This window comes from Anser anser (genome assembly GCF_964211835.1).
Source record: "Anser anser genome assembly, chromosome: 1".
Lineage (NCBI taxonomy): Eukaryota > Metazoa > Chordata > Aves > Anseriformes > Anatidae > Anser > Anser anser.
Genome location: NC_139720.1, coordinates 102664645 through 102683466, shown reverse-complemented (window position 1 = coordinate 102683466; position 18822 = coordinate 102664645). Strand labels below are relative to the sequence as shown.

Here is an 18822-nt window from a genome sequence, read left to right as displayed (position 1 = left end):
AATTCATCAACTTCTGCTTCTTAACATCTTTCTATCTATTTTTTTCCTTTTTTTTTTTTTTAGCCTGAATTGGGCTTCATGAAACTTACCTCATTAAGCAGATAAAATATCCTTCTAGATTATGACTTATATATTCCTTATGGCAAAAAATATAACTGAAGTAAATAAATAAAGTGTTTTACAGGGGTAGAAATGAAAAATCAAATATCACATCAGTAAGGGCTAGTAATAATTGCTTTAACTATATTATGTCAATCAGTTAGATAATTTGAAAGAAAAGATTTGTTAGTATCTCTGAAGAAACCAGAAGAGAGGTGGTTGATATACAAATATGAAAGCTCAGACTGACTCTGTAGAAATGACAGAGGCTAGCAGGAACTGGAAAATCAGTATATTTGTAAGGGGTCATAAAGTCATGAAGTCCAAGATTTTAAAAATCTCATGCAATAATGTATTTTAATTCCAAGGCTCATTTTTAAAAGGTGTTTTCTAGAGTTTCCCTTAAGATACCATGATGAATACATGGCAAATCATTGTTTATGACCCTTATTTAATGTTTGTCGCTCATGCATTTTTATTATTCTGGTGGAGTTCAGCTGCCTAGCAAGGTAAAACCACCACAGCAAATATCACTGATCCTTCAGAAGGAAATTTGCATACATGAGGCACCACCCTTTCCCTGACATTTTAGGACACAGCCAACTACATTGCATCCCCAGGAGGTACACTGTAGTATTTTGGCTTTGATAACAACAAGCAGTTGTGCCTTTACTGATAGTTTCTCATACTTAGGGGTGTTTTGTGGCCTAACTTGGATTTTTTTTTTTTTTTTTTTTTTTTTTAGTGTGGCACCACACAGATGCTGATTGAGGTGGCCATAGTTTCTTTCTCCTCTCAACCTCTTTGCTTCTTTATGGAGGGTCATAAGTCAAACTGAGATCTACCCAAGAAGTGAATGTTTCTTTCAAGGATTTGTTGGTACGTTTCCTAATAACATTCTAGAAGTTCTGAAGTGTATGCTCCAGTACATATTCAGAGTTCCCACACTATAAATAGTAAATTTCAGGACTATTAAAAAAAAAAAAACTTTTCAGTGGTCAAGATTCCTGAGACAACTAAGTTCATAGGATACATATACTTCAGATTACTAAACAAAAATCTGTTTAAGGATATCTGCTAACAGCTGTGCAAATAAGCAGAAATCAATAGGAAAAACAGTGACAAATTAGGAACTCAGACAAACTAATCACTCTGAATCAGCTACTCCTAAAACCACTGAAGGTGAATAATTTAGTAATTGCTGCTGTTGTAAAGTACTCATTGGTGATTCAATTCTCTTTGGAAACAATACAAACTAAGGCAGACTATTGCATAAAAACGTAAAGCAGTTAAAATGGGGTGCTTGGGGGAAGAGGAGAATTTGGGGATAGAGCAATGCAATTTTGAGGGGTACAGGATGAATTATGGGTTGCTTACAGGGATTGGGGTGGATCGTGGAGGGAAATAGAAAAATGGGGGAAGTGGAATATAAAAAAGGCAGTTGTACATTAGTATTGAATTAGTCTGGCCAATCCTTGCACCTGATCACTACAGGCTGTCTTGTTTCCTTATTAAACTCTAACTATTTTCATGTAAGTATGCTCTCTATTTCCTCTTGTGTGTGTGGTTTGTCAGCAAAATTCAAGCTGGACTAGCTTGTCAGTAGCACAAGAAGTTTTGGATCCAGATACTGAAGAGTCTGAAGATCTGGAAGCCAGCTACCAGAGACACCTTATCCACTGTTTTTTATCTGTGCCTTCAAAATCAGTAATGAAAGGTTTAAATGTTCAGACAAAAGAAAAACTTGTAAAGAGGGACAAACACAAGCATGTATATATCACCTCCTTCCTTTTGGAATTCGAATCATTTGATCCTCAGAACTGAGATCCTGACATTTAATAACAGCTACAAAAAGAAACCACCAAAGTTTCCATGTATAAAATAAAATATCTCAGAGAAAGTTCACAGAAAACATCTGCCTTAGACCACAATCCAAAAGAGAAACAAAATTAAAAAAAAAATAAAAAAATAAAATAAAACTTTAATTTCAATTTGTTTTTTAACTCTTGGGGACAAATACTTCATATATCATAAAATCAAAATGTGGTTTATTCTTGAACTGAATGACATTATAACATGGCTTACAAAACATAGCACATTGGCTTGTACTTGAGCAGTCCCTAAAAACAAATTTTGTCAAATCTATGTGTTTCTTTAAAATATGCTTTCCTTAAATCATTGTTTTTAGATACATACTTTTATTATAAAATTTGATTGCCATTACTCCAAAAGAATTTGGGTCCACCAGAGAGCAGCAAATGTGTGACTAACTTTTGGAAGTTTTTGAAAAATACATTCACAAGAATTTACAAAGGCAAATGATTCCAGATAGCTTCATTTTAGATGTTTGCTTAAACCATTGTCAGTTTGAGATACAGAGATTAATCTTTCTCAAAGTTCAGGTTTAACTTAACCACAGGATACATTTAATTTCTCTGAAACTCTAAATTCCTCCAGCACAACCTGAGTAAGGAAGAAGGTGGTTTCCTTCCTAACTGCTCATTTTCCTTCAGACCCACTCCCTCCCCATCTTTACCTTAGCATTACATATATTAGCTCCATCTTTTATAAAGAAATTTATCTTTAGTTTAAAGATAACAGCAGTTCAAAGATGTGTATACTTTTATAGCCCCAAAACAAGATTTGTAACAGCTTGTACAAATTTTGCACCACAGGATATGACTTTATATATGTTTATCCTCCTCACTCACTTTCACAGATGTACGGGCCTGAAGGCCTTAAGACCTGTAGGTTTTTATAAATTTGTACAGCCTTCTGTACAAAAGGTTCTGTATTCTGATTAAATCCATTTAATAACGCTACAGGACAAATACCTAAGAGTTTTCGTTTTTTTTTTTTTTTTTTTCACCTGTACGCCTAATGATTTGAAATCTTTCCAGAAGCCATTGTCTAGTAAGCAGAGAATACAGTGGCTTTTTCTGAACACTATAGAGCAGAAATTGCCATAGTGTTGGGGCAGTAGGCCCTTCACCTGCCTACCTATAGCATGCTGGATAGGCTGGTGAGGGTAGGCAGCCAAGGGGCAACAAAAGCAGCTGCAAGGCGACAGTCACAGGAACGCTGCCTGGCTTTACTGGGTGGAGACTGAAAAATTACAAAAATCTGCCATGCTCTGTCAATTTTAATTGGAAAACTGTGCACGCCTGGAGTCCAAAGTGTGGAAAATAGCTCTAGAGTGATACAGTTCATGTTATTTGTGGAGAAAACTGTGTCAGCATGTGGTAGAGGGTATCAAAAAAATCAGACAGGAGCTATTTACCTCCTAGTTATGTTGCAGTAAGTGGTATATATTGCAACTCTAAGTTTTACTGTACCATATCACTGGTATAAATTTCACATAAATACAAGAGAATTGTGTCCAGAGGAGTCGAAGCTAAGGATTACTTTTGCAAATCTTGGGATAGGGGGGCACCTTATGGGACACATGCTGGCTTATGCCTCTGCTTAGATACTGCATTTCTGTCATAAAAGATCCTACTAGGCAAATTTGTGTGAATGAGCTGCGCCTATGTCTGTGAAGGGAGAAACAGTAACCAGAAATAAGAAAGTCAAAGAAAGGAGAGGTAGGTGCTGAAAGGTAGTGAAGGTAATGGTCTCCCAAGAATACATAAGATGTGGAGACTAGCAGTCTTGTGGATCCACAAGAATAGACTAAGTCAGAAGAACATCAAGAATCAGACAGATTAGACAGTCACCCAGCACATAATAGTCTCAACAGTGTGTTGTATATCATAGTCCTAGGATGCAGTGACTGCTATGTACAAAGATAAAAATTATATACACACCTGTTGAAAAATATACCCTCAGAAGCCTTTCTGAGGATCAGTTAGAACCTTCTGGTACAGCAACCCTCTGCTTCTGGGATGAGTTTCTCAGATCCTGCTGTAAACAGTTAACTATTATTGAATGTCTGTGTGCCAGGCAATAATTGAACATATTGTGTGAATAGTTATCTGCTATTATAATAGCAGCTTGATCCTATGGATAGCAGTTTAACTAGCAAAATGTGATCTGATTATGACATTTTTCTCTCCTCGCTTGAACCATTAATGAGGAAAAAATATAATTCTACTAATGAAATCATCCTGTTCTATGATATATTTCATATAGCCAATTTACCGTCATCCTCAATTTAGCCACTTCCAATAGGATCCTCCTTTGTACAGTTGATGCATGCTAACTTCGCTCCACCAGCCCAAGACAGTTTTCCCACTTTCTTAAAGGAACAGCATACTTGTTTCTGTAGACTATCTAGATAGATGTGGAACTTTCCCTTCAAAAGTATCTTCACCATCAAAAAGAAAAAAGAAAAAAAAGTTATAAAATTTAAAAGAAAAAAAGGAGAAGAAACATGCCAATTCTAAGAAACTGAGAAACTGGAAGTATTGGAAAATAGCACAGATATACAGATTAAGTCTGATATACAGGGAAAGGTAGAAGAGCACAAGGTAAAATAACAGATCAGAATTTAATGTTAGGTAAAGAAGACCAGGACTGGGGATCACAAGAATGTGGACATTTGAATCAGATCTGAACAATGCCACACAACAGTATTAGAGCAGTAAAGAAGAAACGAAGGATGGAAGGGGAAAAATATGGAAAACAAACAAAAACCTAGAAATAATGAAAAAATCTGAAATTTCTTCAGAAATTGACCTCAGAAGACTGAGGTGACAGGAAGATTCTAAGAATAAAAGCGAAAGTAAAGATATAATCATGACCTAAAAGGAAAAATCAATAGAATATATCTCGAAATATAGTTGTGTGCTGTTCCTGAAATTAGGGTGTTTCCAAATCTGGGACCCCAATAGAAGCAAGATAGCCACAGCAGCACTGTGGGTCCAACTAGTAGTGAGGCTGAGCATGTATTCCAGTAGTCACAAGAACAAACACATGTATACAATACACATACATACATACACACAGCTGGCCACAGAATATCACAGACAGAAACATCCAGCACTTATGTAAGCATGAACAGCACCAACGGCCTCATTCTGTGCCCCTCTTTGGCTTACCAGGTTGAAGATTGTGAAATGTATACATACAGTATGGGTACCTCCAGTGGCTGGACTTAGACATGCAGTCTGTCCAGTTGCTGGTCCTTGAATTCCCAAGTCCCCCCAGCTGCTGACATCTGACCATCTGAGTTTGTAGTGGGTTTACATGGCAAGGTTTTGGTAGCGGGGGAGGGGGGGCGTAGGGGTGGCTTCTGTGAGAAGAATCCAGAAGCTGCCCCATTTAGATATGGGGCCCACCGCTGGCCAGAGCTGAGCCAAAAAGTGATGATGTTTGCAGCTCTGTGAGAGCATATTTAAGAAAGGAAGGAGGAAAAATAATAATAATAATAAAAACTACTGCAACCACAGCAGTTGGGAGAGTGAGGAGTGAGAACCAGCCCTGCAGACACCAAGGTCGGTGAAGAAGGAAGGGGAGGAGGTGCTCCAGGTGCTGGAGCAGAAGTGCAGCCTCTCCTGCAGCCCGTGGAGAGGACCATGGTGGAGAAGGCTGTCCCCCTGCAGCCCATGGTGTACCACGGTAGAGCAGGGTTCCATGCTGCAGCCTGTGGAGGAGCCCACGCAGGAGCAGTGGTTCTGGGGGGAGTTGCCACCCATGGGGGACCCATGTTGGAGCAGTTTGCCCCTGGTGGATGGACCCTGTGGTACAAACTGATATCAGGAGCAGTTCTTGAAGAGCTGCTGCCTGTGAGAAGCCCACATAGGATCAGTTCAGGAAGGACGACATCCCGTGGGAGAGACACCACATGGAGCAGGGGAAGAGACTGTGAAGGAGTGGCGGCAAAGTGCTATAGACTGACCACAATCCCTACTCCCCCACTCCCCTGCGCCACTCGGGGGGAGGAGGTGGAAGAGGGTGGATGGAGTGAAGGTGTTTTTGGTTTCTTTCCTTTGTTTCTCACTTCTCTAGCTTGTTAGTAATAGGCAATATATTTTACTAATCTCCCTAAATCTAAAACTAATCTGAGTCTGTTTTGCCAGTCACAATAATTGTTGAGCAAGCTCCCTGTCCTTACCTCAACCCTTAAGCCCTTTGCATTGTATTTTCTCCCTCTTTCCCTTTGAGGATGAGGAATGAGAGAGCAGTTGTGGTGGAGCTCAGCTGCCCACCTGAGTAAAACCACCACAAATCTTCTCAAGGCCTGTAGATCTGCTTTATTTTGCTAGTACAGACCCCCTTACACATATAATTTTAAGGACTCTCCTCTAGTGGTCATGGGAGGAGCACAGCTAGGGTATTAGTAAGGGTCCTACACCAGCCATTGCCGCTCTGCACTCCTCTGAGTGGGTGGAGACAAGCTTTTTATAATGTAACCACTTAAAAGTAAAACCAGAGACTGCTGTACTATCCCCTTTCTTTGCACAGCACTTTACACTTGCCTATTGTGCCTGGTAGGAGAACACTCTAAGAGCAGAAGACTCCAGAGCTGCTGGAAGATTCGTTCTAAGGAGTCTGTAGATTTATGCATATCTGGTGACCTGTGTCTTACAGTATCGTTCCTAAGGAAGGGCAGTTGCAGGGTCAGAGTTACTGTTGTACCTCCACGTAGTCTTGCTTGGCCCCATGGGCATTATACACCTTTTGTCTTGTCTTAGTATGGTCAATGGTGCTGCTGAGTTGTGTTTTGGTTTCGCAAGCTGGCAAGAAGCTTCATTGCTTATAGTACATATCTAAATAAATTCCTATCACTTTCACAGATCACTGAGTGCCACGACAACATGTTCAATACAATAACATAGTAAGGCTGTGTAGCTGAGACTGTTTTAACCCTGCCGGCCTTAAAGTACCTGCAGAATCCATGGGGAAGCTACCTGCCATGTCCTTGGTTGAAAGGATTTTCAACACAACTGGCACAAAATGCAAGGTATTCATGTGGGCTGTTGGCAATGACCTTGTGTGACCCTATTTTTTGTCACAGGTGACCCTAAAGTATACTGTTTCAGAACTGGTTGTCAAAAAAATACACATTGATCAGGCTACCCCAAGATAAATCCTAGAGTAATTAAGAGACTATTTTACAGACAACTGTGAGGGAAATCACATCTTTCAGGGAACTCATGTAGCAGGCTGTGACAAAAACTGTGATGGGTGAAGCTGTCCCACACAACCTCCCAGAATATGTTGAGGAATGTATTAGGGGTGGTAGTGACCCAAATCATGTCTTTCAGAGCATTCGTCAGAAGCATAATTTAGTAATCTAAGTCACTGAAAACAAGTTGAGCAAAGCTGTTAATGGGGATGGCCAGGAGTGTGCCAAGTGACCAGATTTCTGTGGTCGCATTGATAATAGAGACCTCTTGAACTGATTGACTAATTTCTACTGTGAATTTACAACATGTGCTTGGATATCTAACAATAAGGCTCTGGTATCCCAGTAATTTACATCATTACAGCATGTCTTCTATAGCATCACAGATCCTGTTCCCTTCCTAGGCTGACATTGCAGTGGGGTTTTAGGGAAGGTTTGACAGTGTCTGCTTGGTCCTCCCCGTCCTTCCAGCCCTGAATGCTTTCTCTTCCTATTAATGAATATTGGTCATCAGTCACTACCTATGGTAATATGATGTCAAATGTGAAACCAGCTATATGTTCCACAGAAATTATCAGGAAAAGAATTACAGAGCTTTCAAAGTTTTCTGTAAATGCTTTTTTGTAGTCCTTGTTTAATTTCAACTGAAGTTGCAAACGTAGTTGCAAAGTTGGTAGTGAGAATAAGAATTGCATTTCCTGAAGGGAAGTGATCAGTTGGGGCCAGGGGAAAGCAGCTAGGGGAAACCACTTTTTCTTTTCTCTGGTCTTGCTGGATGTATTTGTGTGTAAGAAAGCAAGTCAGAGTAAGAGGTATTTACTGTGGCTCTACAGTGAAGTGCTGGCTTTTAGAAGATTAAATCTTGTATAGAACTGATAATGTTGTAAGTAGCTACCTGAGAAAAGTCTTTCTGGAACTACATGTTTGTGTGTTTGCTGATTTCCTGAAAGTATACAGTATTTCTTTTGTTTTCCATTGATTATAGGAAACATTAGGGACAAGCTCTGAGATAATCACATCAAATAAATGTAATAATACAAATCTCTCCAGTTTAACTTACACATATCTTGTAACACACACATACACACATTTTCAGAGCTGCTCCCTAGCACTTCCTGTATTGCTACCCTGATGTTGGCTCTCGTTTGTATTTCAACCATCTGTCAGAGAAGAGGTGTTTGTCCACAAAAGTGAGCTATGCACAGAAGACAGAAAAGACTTAGATATTCTTAGCGGTGATGTTTTATGTTTTGTGACCACCAAATGAAGGTCCAGAGGTTCTTATGTGTTTTCAGAAAATTTTAATGGATGTTTAGCCATCATTGTGTGTTTGTTTTTTGTGTTTTGTTTTTTTTCTCTTTAAGAGAATAGGCAAAAAAAGTCTTTCTTCTAACAACGTTCTAGATTTTCCATTAAAGTGCAGGATTTTCTGCTGTGCCTGGAGATATTTTCCAACTGCACTTTAGCAACAGTATTACTAATTCCACTCTTCCCTTTTTCTTGCACCATGATGCCATGTAGTGAAGTTTGTTTTGCAAATGTTGTGCTCTTAGAAAGGACAGCACTCATTCATGCTAGTATTTTTACATGTCTCATAAATAGGATAATAGCAGAGCTGATCTCTCTCACCTGGCTTAAGGTCCTCCAGAAGTTGGTTTCCTCAACATGAGATAAGCCACCTTATTTTGCCTTTATGAAAACAACAAAAAGTTCCATATGCTGTGAAGTATACTGTTCATTTCTGGTTATTTCGTTGTATACTTTACCATGTTTACCATGAAGGTGCACATCTGGCCACAGAAGCCCTGATATAAGGAATGTAGATGACAAGCATTCCTGGTGCATAACTTAGCAGCTGAGATACAGTATAGAGCATTAATTATGGAGCTGGCCTAGCTTCCAGTATACTGTGCCAGTGTAGGAAGCATACACAATGAACTGGCAGCTCTGTTTGTCATTAAACTGTGATACAGCCAAGAGTGCTGCTTGGGCATCAGTATATCTTGAAACATCTACTTGGCAGTGTGATGGTTTAACAGTAATGGTTAACTAAGCACCATACAGCCTCTGTCTCACACCCCATCTGCAACGAAACAGATGATAAGTTTCTCTGAAGTGCCCACTTTTTCAGATGATACATTGTTCCTCAGCTTCTTGTTTTATCAATGGTATCTTCAGAATGTCTCCAGTTCTTAAGGTGCCACAAAGATGTCCCTGGTTCCCAAGCCAAGTTTTGAGGTCAAAGGCCAAGTTACCAGGCTGAGTTCCCAGGCTGGCAGTTATTTTCTTCTGTCAGTGTTTAGCAGCCATTTTATAACATTATTTTCTCAGTATAGTCAGGCTAGCCCTGTAACTACTCCCATCAGTGGTACTGCAGAATGCCACTCCATCCAGACAGAGAACACCAACAGTAATGACGGGTTGTGTAAAAGTAACCTATAGATTACTTTTCCATAAAGAAATATGTCATGTCCAGGTCAAGTGAGAAGACACCCTTGAGGTCCTTTATAAATTCTACTAGGTACATAAGGCTGGATGACAAACATGGTGTCATGTTGCCACTGATCTTGTCCTTAAATAAATGTCTTCTCTTGGTCATTTGACTAGAAGAACATCCTGGTGTCAACAGATATATTGAGGACCTTTTAAAGGTATCATGGGGACTGTGGTTTTCAGGTAAACCTCGTGCCCGCTGTGCATGTGTGCACAGGGAATTCATGCTACCAGTCCCAACCTACTTGATCAGTGATCCTGATGATATCTCTTTCTGCAATGGGGAAGAGAACAGGACAGCACCAGCTCCTCTGTAGCTAAGACGTCTAGAGTTCTAACATTCATGGTCACTGGAATGTACATGGTTAATTGGTTGTAATGCCCAGGAGTCATACTCTGGTCATGAAGAGCTCGCATGCTGAGGAACAGATCTCACTCTTAGAGGGTTTCAAATATTAATGAGAATTCTGTTCATGGCCACTAATCAGTAAGGAAAAGAGTTCTAAGAGAAGCCAATGAACCTTAGTACAGGAACAGACATTATAATGAATAAGTTGTCTACCTCTCATTAATATGCCAGTAGTGTGTTTTTTTTTCCTAACCCTGACCTGATTTCCAATAGACTGTCAGTGACTTTCTGTTCTTCAGAGATCTGTAACAGAGAGCAGCAGAAGCAGATTGCTCTGCAAGGGAAGGTCAGCTAGAAGCTGAGCTTGACAGAAGAGGGTGGTGAGGCACTGGAACAGGTTGCCCAGAGAAGTAGTGGATGTTCCATGCCTGGCGGTGTTCAGGCCCAGGTTGGATGAGGCCCTGGGCAACCTGATCTAGTGGGTTGGGTTGGAATTAGATGAAAGGGGGGTTGGAACTAGATGATCTTTAAGATCCCTTCCAACCCAAGTTTTTCTATGATTCTGTAAGTCAGTATCCTCATCATCAAGGAGTACAGTTCCATGGTATCTGAACAAGAAAAGCAGAGTAGGCAGAGTAGTAGGTCCTCTGATTATAGCCAGCTTAAGTCAACAGTCTATGTGGCTGCACAAGATCACAGTTAATACTGTAGGTCCAAGATCAAGGCATAGAGACAAGCCAGCAGATCAAGGTCAGTATCAGCAAAAGTAATGGCCAGACCCAAGCTTGGCTGCCATATATCTCTTGCAGAGACCACAGGCAACTGTCTGAGCTCCTGATCAGCTCCTGAGCAAAGAATGGGCAGCCTCTGTCCAGGCTTTCCTCTGCTTTTCCTCACACAGTTCTTGCTACAGCAGTCTGACCTAAGGTTACACTGCAGCAAGGTTATACTGACCTTGAACACACACAGCCAAACCCCCATTAGAAAGGTAAGAGGTTGCAGAGCTTCCTGGTGCACTAAGGACCTAACAGCTTGGATGTCATTAAACCTGAGATTCGGGATGAACATCAGATAGATTCTATCAGGTAACAACCACATGTGTATCAGCGTCATAAACTGTGTTCACATTGGTGCAAACAGACAGAACAGTGCAACTTGTTCCAGTTTCCAAGAATATGCCAAGTAGCCAGAGATAAAATTAGAAGCAGCTTTTATTCCCTAAATTCATTGTTTACTTTTACTTATATATATATATATGCTATAAATTGAGTGAAAGAGAGAGTAGGCGGAACTACCAGAAATGGTCATAAATAACAAAAAGAAACTCAGCAGAAAATACAGGAAGTCCTACAATTTGTATACTAAGGAAGATGGTTTTTCAAGAACTTCTGACCATATAGTTCTCAAGTCTTGACCAGATAAAGAAACACTTGAAGAGCCCTTGCCTCAAAGACAGAGTGGGTGTCATTTGTTACTTACAAAACTACCGCCAGTGATAAACTCCACTTGTGTGGATTATATCATGAGAGTACAATTGCTCCCAATGAGGTTAATGAGTTGCAAATTTATTAATTTTCCTTCCCTTTTTACTTTCCAAAATGATTCACAAAGTGACCAATGTTCTGCATTTTCACAATGCTCTATTGGGTGAGAAATAACCGTTTTACTTATTGCTCTGCCTGTACCATGAATGTCAAACCCATAATGAAAAAAATACGGCACCGATGATGACATCAGAAACGCAAACATCCCTCAAATATGGTCACAGGTACAATTTTCAAATTTTATTGGAGGTTTTGGTTCTTTCAGATTTGAGATTAATATGTTGATAATGTCTAAAAAGGTGAACAATATTTCTATTGGTTCCTTCTTATAGCACATGCTAGGATGTGAATCTATATATTTCCTCCTTTGTAGTCATTTGTGAGGCAGAGAAACCCATGAAGAGAGTTTCGTCTTTGCAACGCCTAACAGAGAGTGAAGTTTCATCTGGCTGCAATAAGGATGGCAACAATGGGGCATCTTTCTACTCCAGTGTTGTGGCTCCTACTCCTCTCCATTCAGGTTTCCCTGGGTAAGTATGTACTTTATTCTTCATTAGTCACTGAGCTAAGAAGAGGATGTATATTCAGTATAAATGGGTTGTTACTCCATTAGCCTATAAGACAAAGTGTCAAGAAGGTGTTTAAATGAAGTTCTCTTTGATTCAATCTCTTTCCTGATCCTGGGAGAAAGAAGGATAAGCCAGTCTCATTATTTTACTGAGACATCGGTGACCAGACATTCTCGCCAGACTTCGAGTCCATATTCAGTGAAAAGTCAAGCTGTAATGGAAACCAGCTTTGTATTTTTACTACTGTCCTGCCTTCCCTGTTGAGCTCTGACGGAGTGAATAACTCTGTGTCTTTATTCAATCCCATTTAAAATGATGTTGCTGTGCTCTGTGGGTCCTGTGGAGTTTGACTGGGTAAGATATCATCCTCTCAGTTGTTCCTGTGTATCTGAAGTTTACCACTATTTGTCTCTCTGCTGTTGTAGAGCTATGTGCAGATGTTTGAAACTGACAATGAGAACCAGATTTTGGGGTCCCCATTTTTGTTTCTGTACACATGGAGGTGGTATTATGGCATTGTGACTGGGGGTTGCATCTCTCTATAATGAAAATAAGACCGCATAGTTGATCCTTCATTTACCATTGCAGGCCCCTAGTCTTTTAGGTTTCCACCAGTTGTGTGGATGCAAATGGATGGGAAGAAGAGGCATGAGACTTGCTGTGTAAAGGAGTATGAACAAAAATATTAAATATTTATATTTAGTCATCTCTGTAGCAGTGTTTGAGTGTGAACTCAGCAGTACTATACAAAGGAGAGTGAGTTTTCTGCCAACTTTTTTTTTAGTAACAGGGAACAGTAGCAGAGTGACTCACTAGCAATGCAGACGAGTAGCTTTACCTTGACATCCCCATCAACACCTACGATCCATGATTTACTCTGGCTCTGGCTGTACTTACATACTTACTTACTCTCCATGCTATTACAGCCCTCTGCTGGTCCCCAGGAAGGATATAGAGTGAGAGGCACAGACATCAAGGCGTGAGCTGGCATCCTGAGATCAAGACAGCCTCCACATAGGGTCTGAGTACAGGGCGCACGCCTCTTCCTCATCCCTGGCTGATGAAGGTGCCCAGGTCTTCAGGTGGAGCAAGCACAAATGCGATGCCTTCTTTTCTGAGCAGAACCACATCCTGTGACTAGTACCACTGAATTTAATGAAGGTCTTTGTGGAATATGCTATAGAGTGTAAGGAAACACAAAAGTGTATGTCTGTAGGTATCAGAAAATGACATGAGATTGATTACAGTAAATGGCAGTTTTAATTAGGGAAGAATAAAATCTGTTGGCTGCTTTATGCCTAGCTTTTCCTCTGCATCCAGCCTTGCATTCTGTCATGTGCTGAAAACACAACATGTTGTATTATTTAAAAATTCAAGAGAAGGTCAGTCAAGTGAGGAGCTGTCTGTTTTAGTCCCAGATGTGGCTAAAGGAAATAGGTTATCTGGTTCCTTTAATAATGTATTATGAGTTTAACTTATCTTAGAAATGATTTCTCTATAAAATGTATACATTTTTAAAGTGTAAAAAGCTTTTGGGGGACTATATTCTTCAAATAAATTGTAAGTTGATCTCCAGAACATCTTTCGTGAGGCTGTTTAAAGCTTAACTACAAAAAAATTATACTACCTCTGAGACAATATTCCACAAGTACAAAGGGTTTTAGCAGTTCTTAGGTGCTTGTGTTATGTATTTGATAGATTTTACTCAGGAAATTTGAGAAAAGACGACAGCATAAAAACAGTTTTTAGATGTTACTATTTGTCAGTCACTTGAATAATCTCCCTTAAACTTTTTGTGTTTCTGAATCTAAATGATAGGCAGGAAACTGTGGAGGAGTCTGGCAATATCATCACAGAGGTAGTGTTATTTTGTGGTTCCACTTGTAAAAGGACTGAAATATTAGTGGAATTACCATATTAGTTGAAAGAGAGAGGCCTGGAAGCAGAGGTCCATAGAGCAGCAGGCACTGAGAATACAGCAGAGCAGAGACTGGGGGGAATCAGTCCCAGCCCAAGAGATGGTGGGGTATGAGGAACAAGATGAAGACCTACCTGTCCATCTCTGCTTATCCCGCTGCATCTCCTAAAATAGATCATCAGCCCTTGATGACATACTCATGAGACATTATGAGACATCCTCTTCTCTTGCAACATACCATTGAGTAGGGGACCCAATGGTTACGGCAGGGGAGGAGGGGAAGACTAAAGAGTTTGGGGACACTTATTTGCAAATAGTAGTTTGTCTGAGAGGAAGAAGTTGAGACGGATGACAGAAATTGCTTCTTCACAACATATTGAACATGCGAATGAAGAAACCAGTGCCCAGTGAGCATTTTCAATTGGATATCATGATGGTAGAACAACAAAAAGAAATTAGAAGCTGCTACTGAAGCCTTTGTGAGTCACACAGCAGGGCATTGCTTAGCATTTCCCATTTCTGACAGGTCAGGAGGAGAGAAATCCTGCCTGTCATTAGGAATAACTTAAATTTTAGCAGTTTGGATAGCTCAGACTTGTAAACTCACTAAAAACAAACAAACAAACAAACAAAATTAAATGGGACTATTTAGAAATGTGATCCTAATAAGTCTGATTTAAGTGTAATTTAAAAGTAATAATAATCTCATTAACCATCTACAAGAGATAAGTGATAAGTATCTGTCCTTTCTATAACCTTGCTCTTTCTCTGTGTATGAAGGGGATGATGAGTTGAGGCTGTCAAATGGAACTGGCCCCTGCTCTGGGAGAGTGGAAATAAAACATGAAGAGGAGTGGGGAACTGTGTGTGATGGTGACTGGAACATAGAAGATGCTGAGGTTGTTTGTAAGCAAGTAGGATGTGGATCTGCTGTTCAGGCCCTTAATCGAGCTCCTTTTGGAGAGGGATCTGGAAAAACGTGGTTGTATCGAGTTGACTGCCGTGGTGATGAATCTGCTCTCTGGAACTGCCCACATACAGGATGGGATGCCTTTTCCTGCCCTCATTATTTTGATGTTGGAGTGATATGCTCAGGTAAGAAGTTATACAACCTTTTATAATAGAAAAATTCCATGAGGCAAAGGAACTGATGTCAACCTTAGTCCTAGCTGAATAGTCAAGTATTGTGAACAGAGCAGAGGTAACACTTTCTCCATGGTCTCTCAACCCAAGCAAGTCACCATCATAAGACTTCTGCTGACCACAAGTGTATGCCTGCTTTGCCTGGGCACAACAATGATATAGAATAGAAATAGACATAGAAAATTACACAGAAAAGAAATAGAAACACTATTTCTTTTTAACACTCCTCCAGGCAACTTGAGAGCAGGACTATATTTGCTTTTGGCCAGGAAAGGAAGCTAACAAACAGGGAGATGGAGAAGCAAGAAAACACTGTTATGCCATACATCCAACCTCCTTCTCTAGATCTTCCTGTAAACCAAGTCAGGGGATTCTGCTATGGCAAAGAAACCCAGTGTCTCTTGGCTGCCTTTCCCTGCAAGATACGTTTGGTTTTGCTCCTTGGATAAAGAACCATTGTAAGGGGTTCTTCCTTACCAACTTTAGGACTTTGCATTTGGCCTTTCTTATTTTTATAAGGTTCTTGTCAGCCCATTTCTCTATCTGTCTATGTTCCTCTGAATGGCAGCTTTGCTCTTGGGGTTATCTCAACTTAGTAACAGTGTACTTCATCACCTCCAGGTTGTTGATAAAGATACTGAATGGAACAGGTCCCAGAAAAAAAAAACTCTGTTGTACTCCACTTGTTGCCAGCCTCCAGGTTAATGAGGTAGAGTGCAACCCACTAATGTTTACAGTCTGAGCCTGACCATCTAATCAGCTTTTTACCCATCTATTTGTCCACCCATCAAGACTGTCACATCCTAGTTTGGACAGAAGAATATTGTTCAAGATAGTGTCAAAGGCCTTGCTAACTTTCAGGTAAATATCATGCACTGCTCTCACTGTCATCCAAAAACTGTTCTTATCAGACAAAATAATCAGGTCACACAGGCATGGTTTACCCATGGTTTATCTTGGTGAATCCATGCTGGTTGTCCTCTTTCATCTTCTTGTGCCCAGATATATGCTCCAGGATGACTCACTCCATGTTTTTCTCAGGTACCAAACTGAGACTGACCAGCCTGTAGCTCTCCAGATTCTTTTCAACCTTTTCTGAAGATAAGTGCAACATTTACCATTTTACTCTTGTTATAGACATAATCCCCACAACCTTTCCAAGCTGTTAGAGAGCATCCTTGCAAGAACACTGGCTAGCTTGAAAGCACCCCATTCCATCCCATGGATCTGGAAGGTCAAATTATCTCAAGTTATCTGATGGTAGTTCATCTCCTCACTGATCTGAGCCTCTAAACAGAACAGACTAAGAAATCTTGCTTGTGAAAGCACTGAGTACCTCGTTATTTTCTATGTTCTCCATCAATAAATCACTCACCCCATCCAACAGCAGGCCTGTATTTTCTTTGTTCAGCCTTTTATTACAAAGTCAGAGAGAGAAACTCTTCTCTTTCTCCTTTATGTCTCTTATGGTATCAACTCAATTTGAGCTTTGGCTCTCTGAACGTCATAGCTACATGACCAGTCAATGTTTCTGAATTCATCCTTTGCGTCTTGCCTGCTTTTACCTCCTATACACAGTTTTTCCTTTTTCCTCAGTACAGTGGTAGACTGTCCTCACACTTGGAAGAAGACGTCCTTAAAGACCTTGTAGATTTCATGAGCTCTTCTGCCCTTCTGAGTTGCTTATCTTGGGATTTCACTAGCCAGTTTCCCGTATAAGCTGAAATTTGCTCTGTTTGCACTGTGCTTCTCTTCTTCCTCACTGCTTTCAGGATCTGGAAATCCACATTTCGGTTTCACCTATAGCCAAGGCTGTCAAATATCACCATAACCCCAACTATTTCTTCCTTGTTACTGAATTGCTGTGTGGTTCTTCATTGGCCCATCCAGTGCCTAATCAAGAAGTCACCCTCGACACCCTCCAGAAATCTCTTGGACTGCTTCCATTCCACCATGTTGCCTTTCAGTCAGGTGCCATGGAGGCTAAAGCTCCCCATAAGCATAGAATTATAGAATCATCTAGGTTGGAAAAGATGATCTTGAGACACACATTTTTCTCTTGTCAGTAGCATACAGAAATTGCCACAATGACTATTTAGAAGTGACACTGGTCCTCTGAGATGTGAATACCATGTGCCTTGCCCATGAATGTATGAGAGTGATTAAATTAGGTCAGTATAATGAACAATCAATGCTGGATGTATTTCTTTGTTTTTTTTTTGTTTGTTTGTTTGTTTGTTTTCTCTTCCCCTCTTCCCCTCCCCCCCCCCCCCCCCCAAGGTTTCTCTAGACTGCATCTGGCTGGAGGGGACACTGCCTGCTCAGGACACCTGAAAGTAAAGCAAGCAGAAACTTGGGCTACAGTCTGTTATTCACATATTGATTTCAATGCTGCCTCTGTTATATGTAATGAGCTAAAATGTGGCCAGGCTGTGGATATCTTGAGAGGATTTCACTTTGGAAACAGGCATGAGTTGATCTGGCAAGAAGAGTTCCACTGTGTGGGGAATGAGACTCACCTTGCACACTGTCCCAGAATGTTGGATCGTAGCAAGGCATGCTCTCATGATGCCCATGTTCTGTGTTCAGGTGAGACTTTGTATGCAGTTTACATGTATCCTATATGTCTTCTTGTCAACCCACTTTTAGAGTCTCTGCATATCTCTGTGGTCCTAAAGGTTCCTTCTCTATCATGCCTGAGCTGTTCAGGGAAGGCCCAGAAGTAAAGGAGAGCAGCCCCACAGTCTCTCTTTCACCCTACTGAGAGTCTGCCTTTAACATATCCTTTTCTAACCATTTCACTTTGTCACCAGGGATGGAGGGTCACAAAAGGACTATATTTTCTCTTATGCTACTAGAGGCCTTTCCTGAATGGCTTGTGCATTCTGTAAGAATTCCTTCCTTGTCTTTCTTATATGCATAAAAGGAGAGGTGGCCAGAGCAGACAGCCAGGAACATGGAAAATATAATTTTCTGTTCAGTGTGTGTGCTAAACCCTGGCACTTCAGTTAATTATAGGATTGGAGGAGGAACATCTACATACCTCTGAGAAATCATAGGAGGCACAAGTAATTAACATATGTCTTTAAAAAAAAAAAAAAAGAAAAAGAAAAGGTTGTCAGAGGCCTGGATGTCTTTAGTTGTGACTGTCAGATATCATTATTTAAGAATTACATATAGTCATGACTGCTTGGGCTTTAAGTACAGCTAACATAGACACCCACTATAAAAATGATAATTAGACATAGCAAGCTGAAGGCACAAATCAAAAGGGATAAACTGAACATGAGGCATAACTGCTAGTAATACCCTATTACAGAACAAACCTGGAAAGGACTGCACTTCATGTCCATTTCCCAGTCAAAGGGCTGCAGCCTTTTTTAAGCCTGCCTTGGATGTCATCCCACTGGCCATGGTGGTCTAGACCCTTGTATGGGGAGTTGTGGCAGCCAGACAGCCTAGATAAGATGTCTGTGACTGACAGGTCTTGGCTCCGGTCTCTGTCCTACAAGATTTATAGCTCTGAGAGGAAATCCATTTCTCATTAGGAGTATGATGCAAGGGTGAGGCAACAGTAAGTAGTAACAGTGTGAGAAGATAGAGGAACAATGTAGGGCTGTCAGTAGGACACCCCAGTC

At 40.5% G+C, this 18822-nt stretch overlaps 1 protein-coding gene across 8 annotated transcripts in view; it reads left to right on the top strand.

The window, feature by feature from the left end:
* LOC310881449 (antigen WC1.1-like) overlaps positions 1-18822 on the top strand; it is a 74043-nt gene that overhangs the window by 33151 nt on the left and 22070 nt on the right. For 7 of the 8 annotated variants that reach the window (XM_083798813.1, XM_083798811.1, XM_083798810.1 and 4 more), the window contains 4 exons: positions 845-978; positions 11928-12084; positions 14822-15136; positions 17465-17773. In XM_083798813.1, coding sequence (XP_083654939.1) covers positions 12015-12084; positions 14822-15136; positions 17465-17773 — 694 coding nt within the window. In that variant the 5' untranslated portion in view covers positions 845-978; positions 11928-12014. The remainder of the gene's footprint in view (positions 1-844; positions 979-11927; positions 12085-14821; positions 15137-17464; positions 17774-18822) is intronic. The other variant, XM_083798814.1, reaches the window with a different exon arrangement.